The following is an 18,672-nucleotide window of genomic DNA, read 5'->3' on the forward strand; positions in this document are numbered from 1 at the left end:
GGTTTAGTTTCCACCTGCTGCTTCTTGTCCTACTCTCTGGTGCTTTGGAGAATCGCTTGACTCCTTCTTCTTTGGGGCAACCCCTGAGATACTGGAAGACTGCTATCATGTCTCCCCTGGTTCTTCTTTTCATTAAACTAGTCATGCCCAGTTCCTACAACCGTTCTTCATATGTTTTAGCCTCCACAACCCTAATCATCTTTGTTGCTCTTCTCTGCACTTTTTCTAGAGTCTCAACATCCTTTTTGCATCGTGGTGACCAAAACTGAATGCAGGATTCCAAGAGTGGCCTTACCAAGGAATTATAAAGTGATATATAAACACTTTATTTATTATATCAACACGTAATCTTGATTCTATCCCTCTATCAATGCAGCCTAGAACTGTGTTGGCTTTTTTGGGCAGCTGCTGCACACGGCTGGCTCCTGTTTAAATGGTCGCCACTAGGACTCTAGATACTGTATACAGACACGCCCACGGACAGGGGCAGCATACCAATCCAATAAGTAAGTAAGTAAGTAAGTAAGTAAGTAAGTAAGTAAGTAACTAAGTGACTCTCACAGTTACTACTGTTGAGCAAGGTAATACTTACTTAGTTACTTACTTACTTATTTATTGGATTGGTATGCTGCCCCTCTCCGTGGGCGTATCTATATACAGTATCTGGGCATGTTGTTTTTCTTGCCTAAATGTAGAACCTGACTTTCTCCATCAGCTTTCTGTGACCGGAAGCTGCAAATCACCCAGAGCAACTTTCGCACAAACTTACCTTGACCTTTATGTAAAGATTCGAAAAAATCATGGCGGGTGAATTGAGATTCTTCTTGGTAGCCGCAGCTGGTAAATCCGGGCGGAGAAGGTAGCACAGGGGAGGACACCTCCGAAGGCGAGTCCTTTTTGCCCGCCAAGTGGCTGCAATTGAGCGAATACATCTTGATGTCTTTGATTTCCACCTGCAGACTGTCGCTCCTCAGGTTGTCTTCGCCTGTCACGAAATTCTGGATGGATATTTGTCCCAAATGACCAACCAGGAGTTCGGGACTGCCCGGTTTACGAGGGATGGAGACGACGGGCGATTCGATCTTGACATTTAAGACCAGCTTGATGGTTTCCGCCTTGGGGTAAATCGGCGGTTGCTCTTCCCCTTCGTCGTGTTCCAGATTGAAAGGGTCCCTGGACCTCGGTGCCGTGTCAAAGAGAGACAGCATCTCGCTATATTCTGCTGTCTTGGTGGCTAGGACGGTGGTCACTTTGTTGGCCGCGCTCTTCAGCATGCCCCGGAAGTTCTCCTCCAGCTCGTCCAGCGACAACGCGATCTCCTTGAGAAACTTGGCGGAGTGGTTGTAGTGCAGTGAGGCCATCTGGAGGAGGAGGGAGCACTCTATGGCCGACTGTTTGAGGAAGGTGAAGCAGAGCGCGTCGGGGAGGCCACCTCCGCCGGCATCCTCGAACTGGGGGAAGGTGGGCCGGGCACAGCCCACGTCGCGGATCAGGCGCTCGTACCATTCTGTGTTGCCCAGGCTGACCACGTACTGGTTTTTCATGTTCTCCTGGGTCAGGTCCATCAGGTGGAGACAGCCCAAGGAGCCGTTGACTTCCAGCTTGCTGCCCATCGAGACGTTGACCTTGGTGCCTCCAATGCTTGCCGTGGCGATTTTCCGCCCGAATTTCTCCCGGTTGGCTAAGGTGACCGTCCGAAGCAAGAGGACGTTCAGCCAGTGGATTTCCACGGCCACTTCGACGCTTTGGGAATGGGTGGATTGGAAAGTCTCCTGCTCGGCGAGGGTCTTTTCGGCGTCGGTCATCAGCGGTTGAGGGCTCCCGTCGTCCTTCTCTTTCGGGAAGGATTTCTGGAGGAAGCCGATCAGCTCGACGATGGTTTCCGGGTTGAGGATGATGTCCAGGTTGTTCATTTGGACGGTCAGCACCTGGAGGGAGCTGTCCAAGTTCATGGACGGGCACTCGGCGGTGACAAATTGGTATTCCAGCTTGATTAAGGATTCGTCGCGTTTCGACGACAGGCCGGAGAGTCGGTTGGAGGTCAAGGTGCGTTTCTCGGCCAGGTCTCCGATGAGCAGGATCTCGCTCAGGCCATTAACAGGGGACTGGGCTTTGCTGTCTCGTAGGCTTCCTGTCGGGAGGTCGAAACTGAGGTTCTTGTGTGATGCCATCAAGAGGTCAAAATCGGTGCCGTAAGTCTGCATCGTGTCGACCAAGAGCAAGCCGTGAACGGTGAGGGAGACCTCGACGTCGTACGGCCTCTTCACGAAGTGAGCGTCAGTGCCGAAAACTTTCAGAACCGAGATGTAGCGCCCGTTGCTCTCCACCGCCAGCTGCATACAGTTCACCCGGAACTCCGCCAGGAGCAGCTGAGATTCGACCAGCACTTCTTTGGTGTGTTGTTCCACCAAGATGACACTCTGGGTTAAGTTCACCACGGAATTGTGCAAGCTCCCACGTGCTTCCAAGCTCGGTAAAGGAGCTCCTTTCCCGCCCTGTGAGGTTTCTGGGTCGCGAGTGCTGAGCCTGCTGAAACAATTGTTCAAGGCCACGATTTTGTCTTCGTTGATGTGTATTTTCAAATCGGGCAAATTTCCCGACAGGACAGCTCCGGGATATTTGGGGTCTGAAGTGTAGATCAGCCGGCGTTCCAGTTGCAAGTGGACGTTAAATTTCTCCACCACGTGAGTCGGGCCCACGTTGATGTCTTGGGCGTATTTCCAGTTGTCTTTCACCCGCCCCACCATGATCTGGAGATCCATGAAGGACAAAGTGTAGGTCTCGTACATTTCTTTGCTCATCAAGTGTGCCTGAAGTTGCTCTTCGCTGATTTCTACAGTCGGGAACTCTTCACTGCTTTTGTCCTCTCTGGCCAGGTTGAGTTCAGGAGGTGGGGTGTTGGGAGGGGTGGCGGGAGGGGTCTTGTATTCGTCATCGCTCAAATCGCTCAGCTCTAGGGATGGGCTGTCCGGACTCTTCTTTCTGTGTTCCTCTAGAAAATGAGGGAAAGAAATCAGCCACATGATCTTTGAGCAATATACACACTGACAGACATTGGTTTGAGACAACTTGCTATGGCCAACTGACTGCGGGCAATTCATCATGGCCAATTCGCCACGGTCAACTCACCGTGGCCAAGTCTCCAAGGCCAACTATGCTCAAGTCAACTCACCATGGCCAACTCACCACGGCCAACTATAGCCAAGTCTCCATGATAATTTCCATGGCCACCTATGGTCATGTCTCCATGGTCAACTCACCTTGGCCATGTCTCCATGGCCAATTCACCATGGCCAACTGACTATGGCCAAGTCTTCATGGTCAACTCACCATGGCCAACTATGGCCAGGTCTCCATGATTCTAAAGAGACAACTGTGGCCAGGTCTCCATTGCCAATTCACCATGGTCAACTCACCATGGCCAAGTCTCCATGGTCAACTATGGCCAAGTCTCCATGATTGTCTCCAGAGACACCTATGGCCAATTCACTGTGGTCAAATCACCATGGCCAACTATGGCAAGTCTTCATGGTCAATTCACCATGGCCAAGTCTCCATGATCGTCTTCATTGCCATCTATGGCCATGTTTCCATGGTCAACTCACCTTGGAAAAGTCTCCATGGCCAATTCACCATGGTCAACTGACTATGGCCAAATCTCCATGGTCAACTCACCAAGGCCAACTATGGCCAAGTCTCCATGATTGTCTCCATGGCTAAGTTTCCATGGTCAACTCGCCATGGCCAATTCATTGCAACCAACTCACCATGTTGAAACTCAATGTGGGACAAGAGTTACCCTAAAGAACTGGTGGAATAGAATCACTAAGGAAAGGATGCCAAAGGAGAGACAGAATGAAATGTGGATGGCAACAATCAACGTTTTCACTATTTCGAAAATTCAGTTCAATTGTTGAACTGTCTCTCAGTGAAGTTGTCTTGTGGCGGGTTGTCTTGGAGCAAAGTTGGCAGAGTCCATGATAGCAAACTCTTTCCACAGAAACTCAGAAATAACTTAAAAGCTCGCACCTTGGGAATTAGTGAGCAGCATTCTGCCCAAATCAATGACGACTAAAACAGGGTCTGAAAATTTGAAGTCATCCGGGAAGATCACCTGAGGGGCCGAGATATCAAGGCAAATTGACCAACGCTTGCTTTCCTCCTAAAAAAATAAAAGAAAACGAAATTTGGTTCTCTTTCAAACAGTCAAAACGATTCTCTGAGTATAAACCTAAAATTTAAAAACACACACCTAGGATCATAACCATAAAAGTAAATCTAGAAACAGATTTACCAGCAGGCAACTGTGTCTATTTCCTAGATAACAAATTCAAAGGATATACCAAAGGCACCAATGTGTTATTTGGTTTTTAAATATGAGAGGGTTTTATATGCTTCTTTTTAATATTAGATTTGTTTCGCTATAATATTGGTTTTTATTATTGTTGTGAGCTGCCCCGAGTCTTCGGAGAGGGGCGGCATACAAATCTAATAAATTATTATTAAATTATTATTATTATTAATCAGGATTGATGATTTTAATATATTGCAGTTATACTGAGTTGCCTTCGTTAGATGTAAAAGAACCCTTGAACAATCCGTAGTTTATTGAAACACAGTAAGCCTAAAATCATGGTTTAATAAATGAAAAGGTTTGATTTCCCAACAATTGGCTAAACCCCAAATCTGAATATAGTACAGGTTGGAATAATGTGATGTTCAAATGCATGTAGACTTCAACTCCCAGAATTCCCCAGCCAGCCTGGAGGAATTGCGAAGTTGAGAAACCATGGTTTAGACTGTAGGCTTAACTTGCTTTTCAACCCAGTGAGATTTGGTGAGGGGTTTAGGCGAAGACGTGGCTGTGTTATAACACTCTCTTTCTCCCTCCCTCCCTCTTTATCTCTCTCTCTCTCTTTCTCTCTCTCTCTGTGTCTCTGTCTGTCTGTCTGTCTGTCTCTCTCTCTCACACACACACAGAAAACACAACCCACTTACAATAAAATCCCCGACAAGCAGTCGGTCAATCGTCTGCCGGATTTCAGCTTTGGTCTGCATCTTGAGCCTGTTGTATTGTCTTCGGGCAGCTTCAGCCACTCTTAGCTCCAGCTCAGACTGACATCCGAAACCTGCATTAAGAGTTATTCCCAAAAGACATTGAAGTTGGTCCAGAAAACAAAGAATGGAAACTAAACAAGGAAAACCAAGGCCACCACCCTTAAAATGTATGTATTTATTTATTTATTATTTCTTAATTGGATTTGTATACCGCCCCTCTCCAAGGACTCGGGGCGGCTCACAACATATCAAAACAACATAACAATACATCTAAAAATCCAATTAACATGGCTAAAAAAGACTTAAAAGCAAATTTCCACAGCAAATCCTGGAAGCAACAGTTGCTTGGCTGCTTGATTCTTAGAAAAATTTCAGCTATATTTTTTTCTCTTTTTTTGAAGCTTAACATGTTATTCGGAGTATAAGACACACATTTTTCCCTCCTAAAATCTGGGTGCATCTTATACACTGAATGTAGCCCCACCCAGCCTCTCAAATGGAGGTTTCGGAGGCTGAAAACAACCTCTCAAATGGAGCTTTGCAAGGCTAATATACCCGTTCCAAGTGGTTTGCTACGGACACTACCCAGATGGATGCTGGTAGGCAGGATTTTTTTCTTCTTCTTTTCCTCCCCCAAAACTACGGTGTGTCTTATACTCTAGTGCGTCTTATAGTCCGAAAAATATGGTAAGTAAATAAATTTCCATTTTCTGCCTACATGCCGTGTCTTTTAGAATCATGCTAAACCACATTCAAAACAAAGTTTGTTCACGCATTAGCCTGCAAAGGGTGGGTTTCTAAATTACAACAACTGGTTCTGCACAACACACAACCAGGTCAAAACTAAAGCACGAAAGCACGGAAACGAAAGCATAAAGTTCACGCCTTAGCCTGAAAAAAACTGAATCTGGTCATCATGATTAAGACTTTTGAACCCCCCCTGAATTTGATCAAATTCATGCCAGATTCATTTTGACAAATTTGACAGACACTTAATCTATCCAAGGAACAGTAGAACGAACCACTTAACTTTAAAAAACAACCTTCGTTTTCTGGGTGGAAAATAACCTAATTATAAAACATAAGGGGAAAAAAGACAGGAAGAGTGAGAGAGAGAGATAGAGAGTGAGAGAGAGAGAGATAGAGAGGGAGGGAGGGAGGGGGAGAGAGAGAGAGAGAGAGAGAGAGAGAGAGAGAGAGAGAGAGAGAGAGAGAGAGGGAGAGATGGGAAAAGTGATCGACTAGAAAGGTTCACCTGAGGAAAGGACTCTTCCCTTGTAGAAAAAGTCAGCTACTTTCTTAATGGCTTGAGGGTTGTAAATAATGTTAAGGGGTTGGGTGCTGACTTCCAGCCGCCTCTCAAACTTGCTGTGAGCCGGGTTTTTCTCATACAGCATTTCAAAGACTGGGACAGGATCTTCTGCAAAGACAGGAAGAAACAGTAAACTCACAAATTCCAAATAAATAAAACAATAGAATAAAATAAATAGATTGAAATGAAATAATGAAATGATAAATAATAAACACATAATTCACTCGGAGACATGGGATAAATACAGCATCATCAGACAAGGCGAATCCAATTTAAACGCCGTTGGGGATTTTGTGACTGCTGAATAAATTGTAGCCGCTCTGAAAAATTAATTAAAAACCGAGCTGCATATCCGCATCAACTTCTAAAATGTGCTTTGCTTGCTTTTTCTATGATCCCCTGAGTGAAGAAGAGGGGATCGATCGATTTGAAGAGAACCTGCAAAGTACGTACACTTTCATACTTGTTAAGCCTAAAACGCAGTCTCTTTCTTCCTGTTCACATTTTACAAGCGTCTGGATTATTTTAAACTGCAGGGGGCAAAGGGAGGCCAAAAATGAAAATATTACCACTGCTCTGGTTGCTAGTGTCAGAAGATGAGGTCTGGAGGCTAACAGAAGAGGCACAGCCGACTTCTTTTAGCTAGGAATGAAAAAAAAAGAGAAAAACAATATATATCAATAAAGGAGAATACAGTGGTACCTCTATTTATGAATCTAATTTGTTCTGTGACCAGGTTCTTAAGTAGAAAAGTATGTAAGAAGAATCCATTTTTCCCATAGGAATCAATGTAAAAGCAAATAATGTGTGCGATTGGGGAAATGAAACCACAGGGAGGGTGGAAGCCGTTTCATCCCAGGAGATTCCTAGAGGCCCCATGGAGGCTTCTCACCACCTTTTCCGGCCCTGTTTCCTCCCAAGAGATTCCTAGAGAGGCCCCACGGAGGCTTCTCCCTGTCTTTTCTGGCCGTTTCCTCTCAGGAGATTCCTAGAGAGGCCCCACGGAGGCTTCTCCCCACCTTTTCTGGCCCTGTTTCCTCCCAGGAGATTCCTAGAGAGGCCCCACAAAGGCTTCTCCCTGCCTTTTCCAGTTACAGTTTCGGAGGCTCGGGTTTGTAAATGGAAAATGGTTCTTGAGAAGAAGCAAAAAAATCTTGAACACCCAGTTCTTATCTAGAAAAGTTCATAAGTAGAGGTGTTCTTAGGTAGAGGTACCACTGTATTCACAGCTCTCTGAGCTTAGGGTTTTTTTTGCAGACGTTTCATGACCCAACTAGGGAACGCCATCAGGGCTAGAAGGGAGGGGGTTTGAAGAGGAGGAGAAGAAGGAGGGTAGTGGGGTCCTTGGTACTCTTTGAGCCTGGTTCATTTCTTGCAGACATTTCACGACCCAACTACAAAGCATCAGTGGGTTTTTGTAAATCAGGGATTATCTGTAATCCCATAACATCTGAAAAGAGGCAATTTGGAAAACCGGATTAAGTAGACAGACTCAAAACTAAAAAAATGAATTGAGCACATACAGATATTCCGTGATTTAGTTTGCTTAGTGACATTTTTCACACTTATGCCCACTGCAGCATCCCTGTGCTCACGTGATCGAAATTCAGGCGCTTGGCACAATCGACTTGTATTTATGATGGCTGTGACGTGCCGAGGTCACGTGATTATCCTGTTTTGCGACTTTCTGACCAAGCAAAACTTAACAACCGTGTGATTCGTTTAGCAACGGTAGCAAGAAAAGTGGTAAAATGGGAGGGGGGGCAAACTCAACATTTTGTGACTTGAAATTGGGGCTCCACTCTGGTCGTAACACGAGGATTTCCTGTGAATGTTAGCAGGAGACTATGCCGTCCTGAGTTCCAGGAAGAATAATAATAATAATAATAATAATAATAATAATAATAATAATAATAATAATAATAATAATTTTTAAAGATGGATGTCCAAAATCCCTTTTAAATAATTTTAAATTTTGGAATAGTGAAAGCGTCTTGCAACGTACTGGATTTGGGAAGACGAGAACAGGGAATATGGTTCCTTCGGTCGCTAAATCTCGGAGGAAGAGGCTCCCAAGCTGAACTTTCAACAGGGAAGAATTCCTCCGCGGGAGCGTTTCGGCTAAGATGGTGACACCTGAAAAACATAAGACCAGCCCAACCAGAATTTAGGATGCTACTCAGCGCTGCAAACCACGTAGCCCGTTTAACGAAGGGAAAAGAAGGGGGAAGAAACCATCATCCGGGACAAGTCTTCATGGATTCTTAATCAAGTTCCAGGCAGTTCTTTCTGCTTATGTTATTAGGAGTCCTCAGTCCCAACGGGACAGCACACAAGACAAAGAGTTGGGAAAAGGAGGATGTAAAGAAAGGACTTCCGATTTTGTAAAATAGACCCTTACTCTATGGTTACAACATTGCTTCTATTTTTTATCTAATATCTATCATCCATCCTCCCTCTCCATCCATCCATCCGTCAGTCTGCCTCTCTCTCTCATCTATCTGCCTATGTCTATATGTCTGTCTATTTCTCTCTATCACCTCTCTCTCTCTCATCTATCTATCTGTCTATCTATCTCTGTCTAATCTATCTATCTATTGGTCTGCCTGTCGTCTGTATCTATTTATATTTAGCTCATCTTTCTCTCTCTCATCCTATCATGTATCTTCCATCTACCCATCCATCTCTCTCTCTCATCTATCTCGTCTCATCTACCTACCTACCTATTTCTATACTCTCTCTTATCTACCTACCTACCTACCTATCTCTTTCTTTCTTTCTTTCTTTCATCTATTATTCCTCTCATATCAATCTCTCATCATCTCTCTCACTCTCTGAACTACTTGTGAAATCTTTTTTTCTTTTTCTTTCTTTCTATCATCTATTATTTATCTCATATCAATCTCTCATCTCTCTTATCTATGATGTAGATATTTGTAAAATCTATCTCTTTTTCCTTTCTTTCTATCTATCATCCATTATTTCTCCCTCATATCAATCTCTCATCATCTCTCTCTCTCATCTATAATTTCTCTCTCTCTGAACTATTTGTGATATCTATCTATCTATCTATCTATCTATCTATCTATCTATCTATCTATCTATCTATCTATCTATCTTTCATGATCAAACCCATCCATCATACTGTATAGCTGGCATCATAATCAAAGGCCAGCCTCCATTCCACAAAGAACCAAAGGGAACTCAAGTACCTGAAAACTGCAGCTGCATGAAGGCCCGCTCGCTGGCCTGCCCACTTCTCTTCTCCGCATGCAACAGCGTGACAGAGCCACCTTGCAACCACAGGTTGAGCTTGACCAGAACGTGGTCCCTCTTTGTGAAGGTACCGATATTGGAGACATCGGTAGCGGGATCAAAAAAATCATCAGCTCCTGGTTTGGGGCGGGGAAAAAAGTCCAAGGGATTAAAAAACCCCAAAACCCCTAAATAAGATAAACTTAATTTGATTTATGAAGCTACTTGTTATCAAAAGAAGAGCGGGTTGACTTGGGAGGTCCTTGGGGTGCCCTGAGTTCGGTGGTATTTCTTGCAGACGTTTCATGACCCAGCTAGGGAACCTCGTCAGTGCTACAAGGGAGAGGGCTTTGCCTATGGAGCACTGATGATGTTACTTAGCTGGGTCATGAAATGTCTGAAAGAAAACAACTAAGTTGGGAGAGCACTGTTGTGGCTGGTCCATATCTGGCTCAGCTGGTCAAGGATTTCAAGGACCAGGAGATGGAGGCCAGTGTTCTTGTCACCTGAATCCGAGTGAGAGTCATGTGGAGTCAGAGACTGATGATCAACTAGAGACAGTAGCACCCCTAGTTATGGTATTGACTGAGTCAGAGTCAGGATGATACCATGTTATAAGCCAGAGTGGGGAGAACTATGTCCAGACAAGAATATCTGAAAAGAATGGGGTCTTGGCGTTAGTAGCTCTAGGGAACACTTGGCCACACCTTGTCACTATATAAGGGACAGTCTGCGGTTAAGTGAGTGTGGCAAACAATGTTTGCAAAAATCATAGCCGTGTGTGAGCTCCAGAGTTCCAGAGCACTTTATTCTTTCAGATCGCTCTAACTCAAGAAATCTGCATCTCTGGAAGACACTCTGGAGAAACGGTAAGTCCAGTTTGATTGACAGAATCGCTTCAAAGGAATTTTCCCCTAATGAGTTTTGGCTTCTGGCCCGGGAGCTGTTTTCTTTTTAACAAAAAGTTTTATTTATACACATATATACATAACACACAAAACAAAAGACATTTAAAAACATTGGACATTTGTGTAGCAATTCTACACAAATTAAATTTCTTATTGTGCTCACAACCTATTATGTAACTATTTTTAGCATATTATTATAAACAAGTCATATACATTGATTTTATCCTGTCTAATCCTATGTATAATTTCCCTTAACCCATTTGTCACCAAGAAATCATTCCAGTTAATATGATTACTAAGTATACATTTATTACTTTTTCCTTTTCTCTAGCCAGCAGTAGAACTTGCCCCAATATTCATAATATTCCGAATCTTCCTTATTTTTTAATTCCAATGTTAATTTATCCATCTCCGCACACGCTATTATTTTTTGTATTATACCTCTCTCTATCGGTACATTTTCATTTGTCCAATATTGTGCAAATTTTATTCTTGCCAAGGTTGTTATGTGCAAAATTAAATATATCTGGCTTTTCTTCCAAATTTTTCATGGACTATTCCCAATAGAAATAGCTCTGTTTTTCCCCCCATTTTTTCCCCTAAAATTTCTTCTAACCAGTTTCTAATTTTTTCCCAGTAGTTCTTTGCTTTTTCACATTGCCACCGGGACCTGTTCTTATCTCAGAGACAATTAAGCTGGAGACACTGCCAGAATGGATTAAGTTTGATTTGATACTATTAACTATTTTTCGCCTGGACGTTTCAATAGCAATGGACTTATATATTTTTTTCAGAGTGTGTGTGATTTTTATCCTGATTGGTGACCCGTCTGGACATAACGAGCACCAAGGATGTTGTCTGTATCTGGAGCAACACAACTTCTCAACTCGTACTGCCTCCCCTCTCTGTACCTGTAACTTCCTCTGGACGCCATTCTTCCGCTGTGTCCGACAGGAGCCCTTCGATGGTCTTGGTTTCCAACGCTTCTTGGGACTGGCTGTGCCAACCTCCCCATCCTGGGAACCACGACTGAAGGTACCGTAGCATCCCGCTGCTGCTGTTACGGCTGCCTTCTGGTTCCGTCTCTGAAGCGGAATCCAGAGAATCGGACAACGGCTTCTTAATGCTCTGCAGGAGAATAAATCTACCATGAACTGAGTTTTGGGTTTTGCTTTTTTTAAAGAATGCAAGTAACATGGATTATGCCGTGTTTGTGGGCAAACACATTCCAGCTCAAATAAGACATATATTTGGCTTGACTTCTGGTAGCACCACCTCTGGCATTTAAAACTAGCTGGAGATGCCAATGGAGACCAAAGGACAGCTCTGTAAAATTTGGGGATTCACCGTATTTTTCGGACTATGAGACATATTGGTGTCTGAGATTCGAACTGCTAGAGAAGTGCTTCTCAATTATTTTCTGTTATGCACCCTCCCAGGAAGGAATAAATAAACATTTTGCTTTCCCCCCAACTCTCTCCCTGGATGATTGTTTGCAATATTTGGCATGGTTTTGGTGAAAAAACCCATTTCCCCCCCCACAAACACAAGTGAAATGTGTTTAAGTGACACCTTAATTTATTTCTGCCAACATTTTTAGACCCAGTAAACGTAATGGTCTTTCCTCATCTCTCACCGTAGACACAGTGAAGCCAAATGCTACTTATGCTTGGTCATATTTCCTCGTCTTAGCTTTCGGGAGACTTACGTTTGTCTCATTATCTCCGTCTCTCTCTCCTCCTTTCTTTTCATCCCTGTTAAATATTTTTCCATGGTGTCTCTTAAGGGTTTGTTAACTGCCCTTCATATCTCCTGCTCTGTGCTGTTGTTCGGTGCAAAAAAACCCACGGACCCCAGAGTTATGCGCTCCCCTGGCATCGCTCTGCGCACCCCCTAGGGGGGACTGTCCCACTATTTGAGAAGCAAAAAAATCATCTCTAGACTCATTAAACCACTGAGCCACCGCACTTCTTTCGTTATGTATGCCACCCCGAGTCTTCAGAGAAGGGTCTTATAAATAATAATAATAATAATAATAATAATAATAATAATAATAATAAACGATCTCTAGTAACACCTTGAACTCACCTCAGCCAGCTCCTGGAACTGGTTGTAAACTAATTCCCGTAGGATTTTCAGCTCCTCAAATGTCTGTTCGTCTTCGATGCGTTCTACTTCCTCCTGCAGGCAAGGAAGAAAACCGTGAGAAATTGCTAAGGAAACACAGACAGTCTCCAACATATATTCACCCCCTTTTTTTTTGATGCAGACTCCCTGAGGTTGTGTGATCAAAATTCAGGTCCTTGGTAACTGGCTCGTATTTATGATGGGTCGCAATATTGTCAAATCATGTGATTCTGCTTTAGCGACCTTCTGATAAGTCAAAGGAGATTCACTTAATAACCTCGTTACTCATGCTAATAACTGCGGGATGATTCACATAACAATTGTGGCGAGAAAGGTTGTTAAAACGAGGCAAAACTGTCTCATTCAGCGATATTGTATTATTATTATTATTATTATTATTATTATTATTATTATTAATAATAATAATTAGACTTTGATGCCGCCCATATTGAAGCAACTCAGGGTGGCATACAACATTGTAAACACAAACAATATATCCCGAAATCTAATTATTTTTAAAAGACATGTACAATCCCTTATGCACTCAGCCACATTAATCCAATTCAATCATTCATATCAGCTGGGGACAGTCTTGTGGTTCACGGTCCTCATGCCTGCTGGCAGAGGTGGGTCTTCAGAGCTTTACAAAAGATCAGGAGGGAGGGAACGGTATGCATCTTCGGAGGGCTGGGGCCACCACAGAGAAGGCTCTTTCCCTAGGCCCTGCCAGACGACAACGTTTGGCTGACAGGACCTGGAGAAAACCGACTCTGTGGGTTCTAACCGGCCGCTGGGATGCATGAGGCAGAAGACGGTCCCGTAGGTAGTCTGGTCCTAAGCCATGTAGGGCTTTATAGGTCATAACCAGCACTTTGAATTGTGCTCGGAGACCAATTGGCAACCAATGCGGCTCACGGAGTGTTGTTGAAACATGGGCAGATCTTGGGAGCCCCACAATAGCTCACATGGCTGCAGCAGGTAGAGTGCAGTACTGCAGGCTGTAGATCTGTACGTCAGCGGTTCAAATCTCATCACCGGCTCAAGGTTGACTCAGCCTTCCATCCTTCCAAGGTGGGTAAAATGAGGACTTGGATTGTGGGGGCAAATATGCTGGCTCTGTTAAAAAAGTGCTATTGCTAACATGTTGTAAGCCGCCCAGAGTCTAAGGAGAAGGGCAGCATTAAAAAATCAATCAATCAATCAATCAAACAAACAAACAAACAAACAAACAAACAAACACATTTTGCACAATTTGCAGTCTCCGAACACTCTTCAAAGGCAGCCCCATGTAGAGAGCATTGCAGTAATCAAACCTCGAGGGGATAAGGCATGAGTGACTGTGAGAAGTGACTCCCTGTCCATACATACATACTGTTGTGGTTGGCTCTAGGCCAGCTCCTGCAATGGGGAATTTGGACATTGGTTTAGGAGAATCCTCAGGTTCCCAGAAACTTGTCTTATTGCCAGCGTCTTCTGATAGTGAAGATTCATTGCCAATGTCAGACGCTGAGGGAGTGGAATCAGACGGAGAGGTGGATGCAGCCAGCCCATTAGGTAATGACCCCATTAGTGAGTCATTAGACTTGGAGGGGGATCGGTTGATAGATGTTCGTATGAGCAGGCTCATAGCTAGAAGGGACCAACTGCGCAGGTATCATAGAAGATAAGGGAGGACACCTGTGGCTGAGGCAATTATGTTAATGGGGTTGCTGATAAATTACAGGCGTTGCGGCGTGCGCATGTGGGCATTTATACGTTTGGAGAAAGACCATTGTTTTGGTTTGAACTGTTCCAGGACTTGAACAGACTTTTTGGATATTTCACAGTTAAGTACATCTTGTGAACTCATTGGAGCTTTCACAGCTGCCTTTATCTGCTCTGTTTGTTTCTGCCTATCGCAGCATTTCAGGTCTGTTAACTGTGTGAGAGTAATTTTGGCTCTGTTTAAAGTGCGTGCATTCAGCACTATTTTTGGATAAACATATTTTCTTTTTACTCTGAGACGGTGTTTGTGTTTGAATTTACATTCCTAACTCATTGGGGGCTCCTAGTGAAGGGCCTGGCATAACACATACATACATACATACATACATACATACATACATACATACAGGTCAAAGATACCGAGTACCTGCTCCTCTTTTGTAAGCAGCAACTCCTTCAACTTCTTGTAGTACAGCTCCGTGTAGAGGACCGCATCGCGGGCGCGACCCAACACGAATCCCCAGGAGGAACGCTCCTTCTGGTCTCTGATCTCAGCAAGGTGGGCGTTCAGGGCAAAGAGCCACCACTCTCGGCAGCTGGAACGAGACGAATGAAGCAACTTTTGAGCCACTGTGGCCGGGAAACAAGACCTGTAAGTCATTCTCAAGACCCCTAAATCATTCTCATTCCCGGGGCAGTGAATACTAACACCTTCTCACAGCCGTCACCTTGTCATTTGGCATAGATGTTTGAATGACTGCATATTTTATATAGTTTTATGACGGGTTTTAATGTTTTTCAGTATTTAATATTTGGGTCATTCTTTGTCAAGTGGAGCAGGTGTCCACTTGACTGATTTTTGCAGCCTTATGTGAAAAGAAACCATCACAAAAAACAACGTATATTATAGGGAAAAATGTGCTCTTTCTAATGAAACAAAAATGAAGATGATTGAAGGTGAGAAAACCGAGAGCTCTGTTTCATCACCTTCCATCATCTTCATTAGAAAGAGCAAGTTTTTTTTCTATCTCTCTGTTTTCACACCTTCAATCATCTTCATTTCTATTTAATTAGAAAGAGCATGGTTTTTTTTCCTACCATATATGTTGTTTTTGTGATGGGTTTCTTTTCAAATAAGGCTTCAATTTCACCTGGTCCACTTGACAAAGAATGACCCATTTGACTTCTCTATTATTGTATTGTATTTTATATTAGCCACCCTGAGTCCCATTGGGACTGGGCGGCATAGAAGTCAAACAAACAAACAAGCAACAAACAAACAAACAAACACACTGATCGATCAATCAATCAATTAATCGATCAATCTGTAATCTCTGAACCTCTTGGGAGGGGGAGCATGATGTTGCCATAGCGGCTCTGTGAAGGCTTGGAAAAATGTTATTATTTAAATCTTAAGTCTTGAGAAGGTGGTGGTCCATGAGTATTTAAATTGAATCCATGATGCAGATAAGATTGAGAAACATTAAATTCATAAACCAAAAAGAAAAAAGAGCTCATACTTTCCGGTCACTGTGACTTTTGGCCTCCATTTTCTGAATTTGAGCTGCCGTTCTTTTCTATCCAGCTCTTTCAGGAAGTCCATAATTTGCCGGTACTGCATCTGAATGAACATAACATAATATATTATAGTTCATTGGGGCAGTGGATGGAAAAGCCTCCTAGAATTTAAGACAATACAGAAGGAAAACCCAATAATTTTCTTCATCTGTTATCGGCTGCAGAGGCCTCCAGGAAAGCCTTGCCGGATGCAGAACAAGTTCCTGAAGGCCTCTTGACAGCGAAAAGTAGACCGGGGGCCAACGCGCGCAAGTGAAGTGAGCCACTGGATGACATTCCTCCCCGCTCCCAAAATAAGACCTGGTGTCTTTTTTGGTGGGAAAAAAAGAAAGAGAGAGAGGGAGAGAGAAAGAAAAGAGAAAGAAAACAGAAATAAAGAGAGAGAAAGAGAAAGAAAGATAGAGGGAGAGAGAAAGAAAGAAAAGAAAGAAAAGAAAGAAAAAGAAAAGACAGAGAGAAAGAAAAAAGAGAGAGAAAAAGAAAGAAAAGAGAAAAAGAGAAAAAGAAAGAAAAAGAAAAGACAGAAAGAGAAAGAAGAAAAAAACAGAAAGAAAAAGAAAAGATAGAAAGAAAAGAGAGAAAGAAAGAAAAGCAAAAAAGGGAAAAAGAAAAAAAAAGAAAAGACAGAAAGAGAGAAAGAGAAAGAAAGAAAAGAGAGAAAGAGCAAAAGAGAAAGAGAAAGAAAAAGCGAGAAAGAAAGAAAAAGAACAAGAGAAAGAAAGAGAAAAGACAGAAAGAAAAGAGAGAGGAAGAGAAAGAAAGAGAAAGAAAAGAAAGACAGACAGATTCTTATTTTGGGGAAACACGGGTATCTCAGAATCAAACTCTCCCCGTTCTGAGTGGGAGGAGACTGTCATCGCCATTAGGACGTCCTGCCATTCAATTTGGGGGGACCCCCAGTAGCAGAATGCAAACGAATTTTCTGAAATTGTCATCCCCCCCACTCCACCTGAGAAAGCTTCAATGGGATGGTTTCCAGCTGGATGTCGAACTCCAGGCGTGGCATATTCCGCGACCGGAGGGGCTCCTTGGAACAATTCCGCTTGAGGAGAGCCGACGTGCACACAGGTTCCACGATGTAATTATGATCCCGGCGCTCCATGCTGTTATCCATGGCTTCCTGGAAATCAAAACCATGTTAATTAGGGAATAGTTGTTTTTTTTAAAAAAAATCTTGCTGATGTTTACAGATTAACAAAGTCAGAAGGGACCTTGTAGATCATCTAGTCCAGGGATAGGCAAAGTTGGCTCTTCTATGACGTGGACTTCAACTCCCAGAATTCCTGAGCTAGCCTGACTGGCTCAGGAATTCTGGGAGTTGAAGTCCACAAGTCATAGAAGAGCCCACTTGGCCTACCCCTGATCTAATTTCACCCCATCACCCAAGCAGGACACCCTGCACTGTTTCTGACAGATGGGCAGTCCAATCTCTTCTTGAAAGCCTCCAGGGATGAAGCTCCCACAACATCTGGAGGCAACTTCTATTCCATTGGTTGATTGTTCTCACTGTCAAGAAATTCCTCCTTATTTCGAAGTTGAATCTCTCCTTGGTCAGTTTCCATCCATTGTTCCTTGTCTGGCCTTTGGGTGCCTTGGAAAATAGCTTGATCCCCTCCTCTCTGTGGCAGCCCCAGAAATATTGGAAGGCTGCTCTCATCTCTCCCCTGGTCCTTCTCTTCACTAGACTAGCCAGGCCCAGTTCCTGCAACCGTTCATCCTATGTTTTAGCCTCCAGTCCCCTATGTGTGTGCACACATTGGCAGCGGTGTAAATTCAACAGCTAAGGAAAATACCTGCAGCTCTGCAGGGAGCAAGTCTCCCCACAGGGTACAATGACTGTCCCAGTAGATGCTGAAGTCGGAAATGTCCAGCTGCTTTTTCTTCATTAGTTCTTCCACCTTCAAATAAGGAAACAACCCGACATTTTAAACCCCATTCTTATTCTTGCACCATTATTCTTTCCATTGCTTTCCATTCCACCCTTCCCTTCCCTTCCTGTAGTAAGAACTGGCTCGTGACGGACTCAGCCTTCCGTCCTTCCCAGGTCAGTAAAATAGGGATCCAAATTGTCTGAGGGCAATATGTTGACTCTGTAAACAGGTTAGAGAGGGCTGTAAAGCACTACGAAGCGGCATATAAGCCTAAGGGCTATCGCTATTTTGTGTTCAAATCATGTTTTATAGGAGTATCGGAGCAGGTTCTGAAGGTGCTCTATGGGTTACCCCCAACTCCATAAACCGTAAAGCCTGAATCACTAAGAGCAGCTCATGGCATACGCTGAGGCTATACCCACCAAGTCTTATTTAAGAGGCAGGTGGCAGCAGCACTGTAGGCTCCTTCAGCTAATTGATAGCTGCAGTTCAGCAGTTCAAACCTCACCCCCCATCCCACCCCGGCTCAAAGTTGCCTCAGCCTTCCATCCTTCCGAGGTGGGTCAAATGAGGGTGCAGATTGTTGGGGGCAAGAGGCTGATTCTGTAAACCGCTTAGAGAGGGCTGAAAAAAGCACTATGAAGCGGTATATACAATGGTACCTCTACTTAAGAACTTAATTTATTCAGTGACCAGGTTCTTAAGTAGAAAAGTTTGTAAGTAGAAGCAATTTTTCCCATAGGAATCAATGTAAAAGTAAACAATGCGAAATAAAAGCTCGGAATTTGGGTGGGAAGAGGAGGAGGAAGAAGAGGAGGAAGACAGTCGCTGCCAAAGGAAGAAGGTGAGGTGAGGGAAA

General features: G+C 43.6%; 1 protein-coding gene across 2 annotated transcripts in view; it reads right to left on the reverse strand.

The window, feature by feature from the left end:
• VPS13D (vacuolar protein sorting 13 homolog D) overlaps nt 1-18,672 on the reverse strand; it is a 132,183-nt gene that overhangs the window by 102,961 nt on the left and 10,550 nt on the right. For both annotated transcript variants that reach the window (XM_070759063.1, XM_070759061.1), the window contains exons 7-19: nt 17,736-17,840; nt 16,892-17,062; nt 15,885-15,985; nt 14,792-14,960; nt 12,622-12,714; nt 11,445-11,661; nt 9,583-9,762; nt 8,376-8,506; nt 6,940-7,012; nt 6,314-6,478; nt 4,999-5,129; nt 4,030-4,162; nt 770-2,992 (exon numbers count right to left, since the gene is read on the reverse strand). In XM_070759063.1, coding sequence (XP_070615164.1) covers nt 770-2,992; nt 4,030-4,162; nt 4,999-5,129; nt 6,314-6,478; nt 6,940-7,012; nt 8,376-8,506; nt 9,583-9,762; nt 11,445-11,661; nt 12,622-12,714; nt 14,792-14,960; nt 15,885-15,985; nt 16,892-17,062; nt 17,736-17,840 — 3,892 coding nt within the window. The remainder of the gene's footprint in view (nt 1-769; nt 2,993-4,029; nt 4,163-4,998; nt 5,130-6,313; nt 6,479-6,939; nt 7,013-8,375; nt 8,507-9,582; nt 9,763-11,444; nt 11,662-12,621; nt 12,715-14,791; nt 14,961-15,884; nt 15,986-16,891; nt 17,063-17,735; nt 17,841-18,672) is intronic.

Source organism: Erythrolamprus reginae, chromosome 8 (assembly GCF_031021105.1).
Source record: "Erythrolamprus reginae isolate rEryReg1 chromosome 8, rEryReg1.hap1, whole genome shotgun sequence".
Classification (NCBI taxonomy): Eukaryota; Metazoa; Chordata; class Lepidosauria; order Squamata; family Dipsadidae; genus Erythrolamprus; species Erythrolamprus reginae.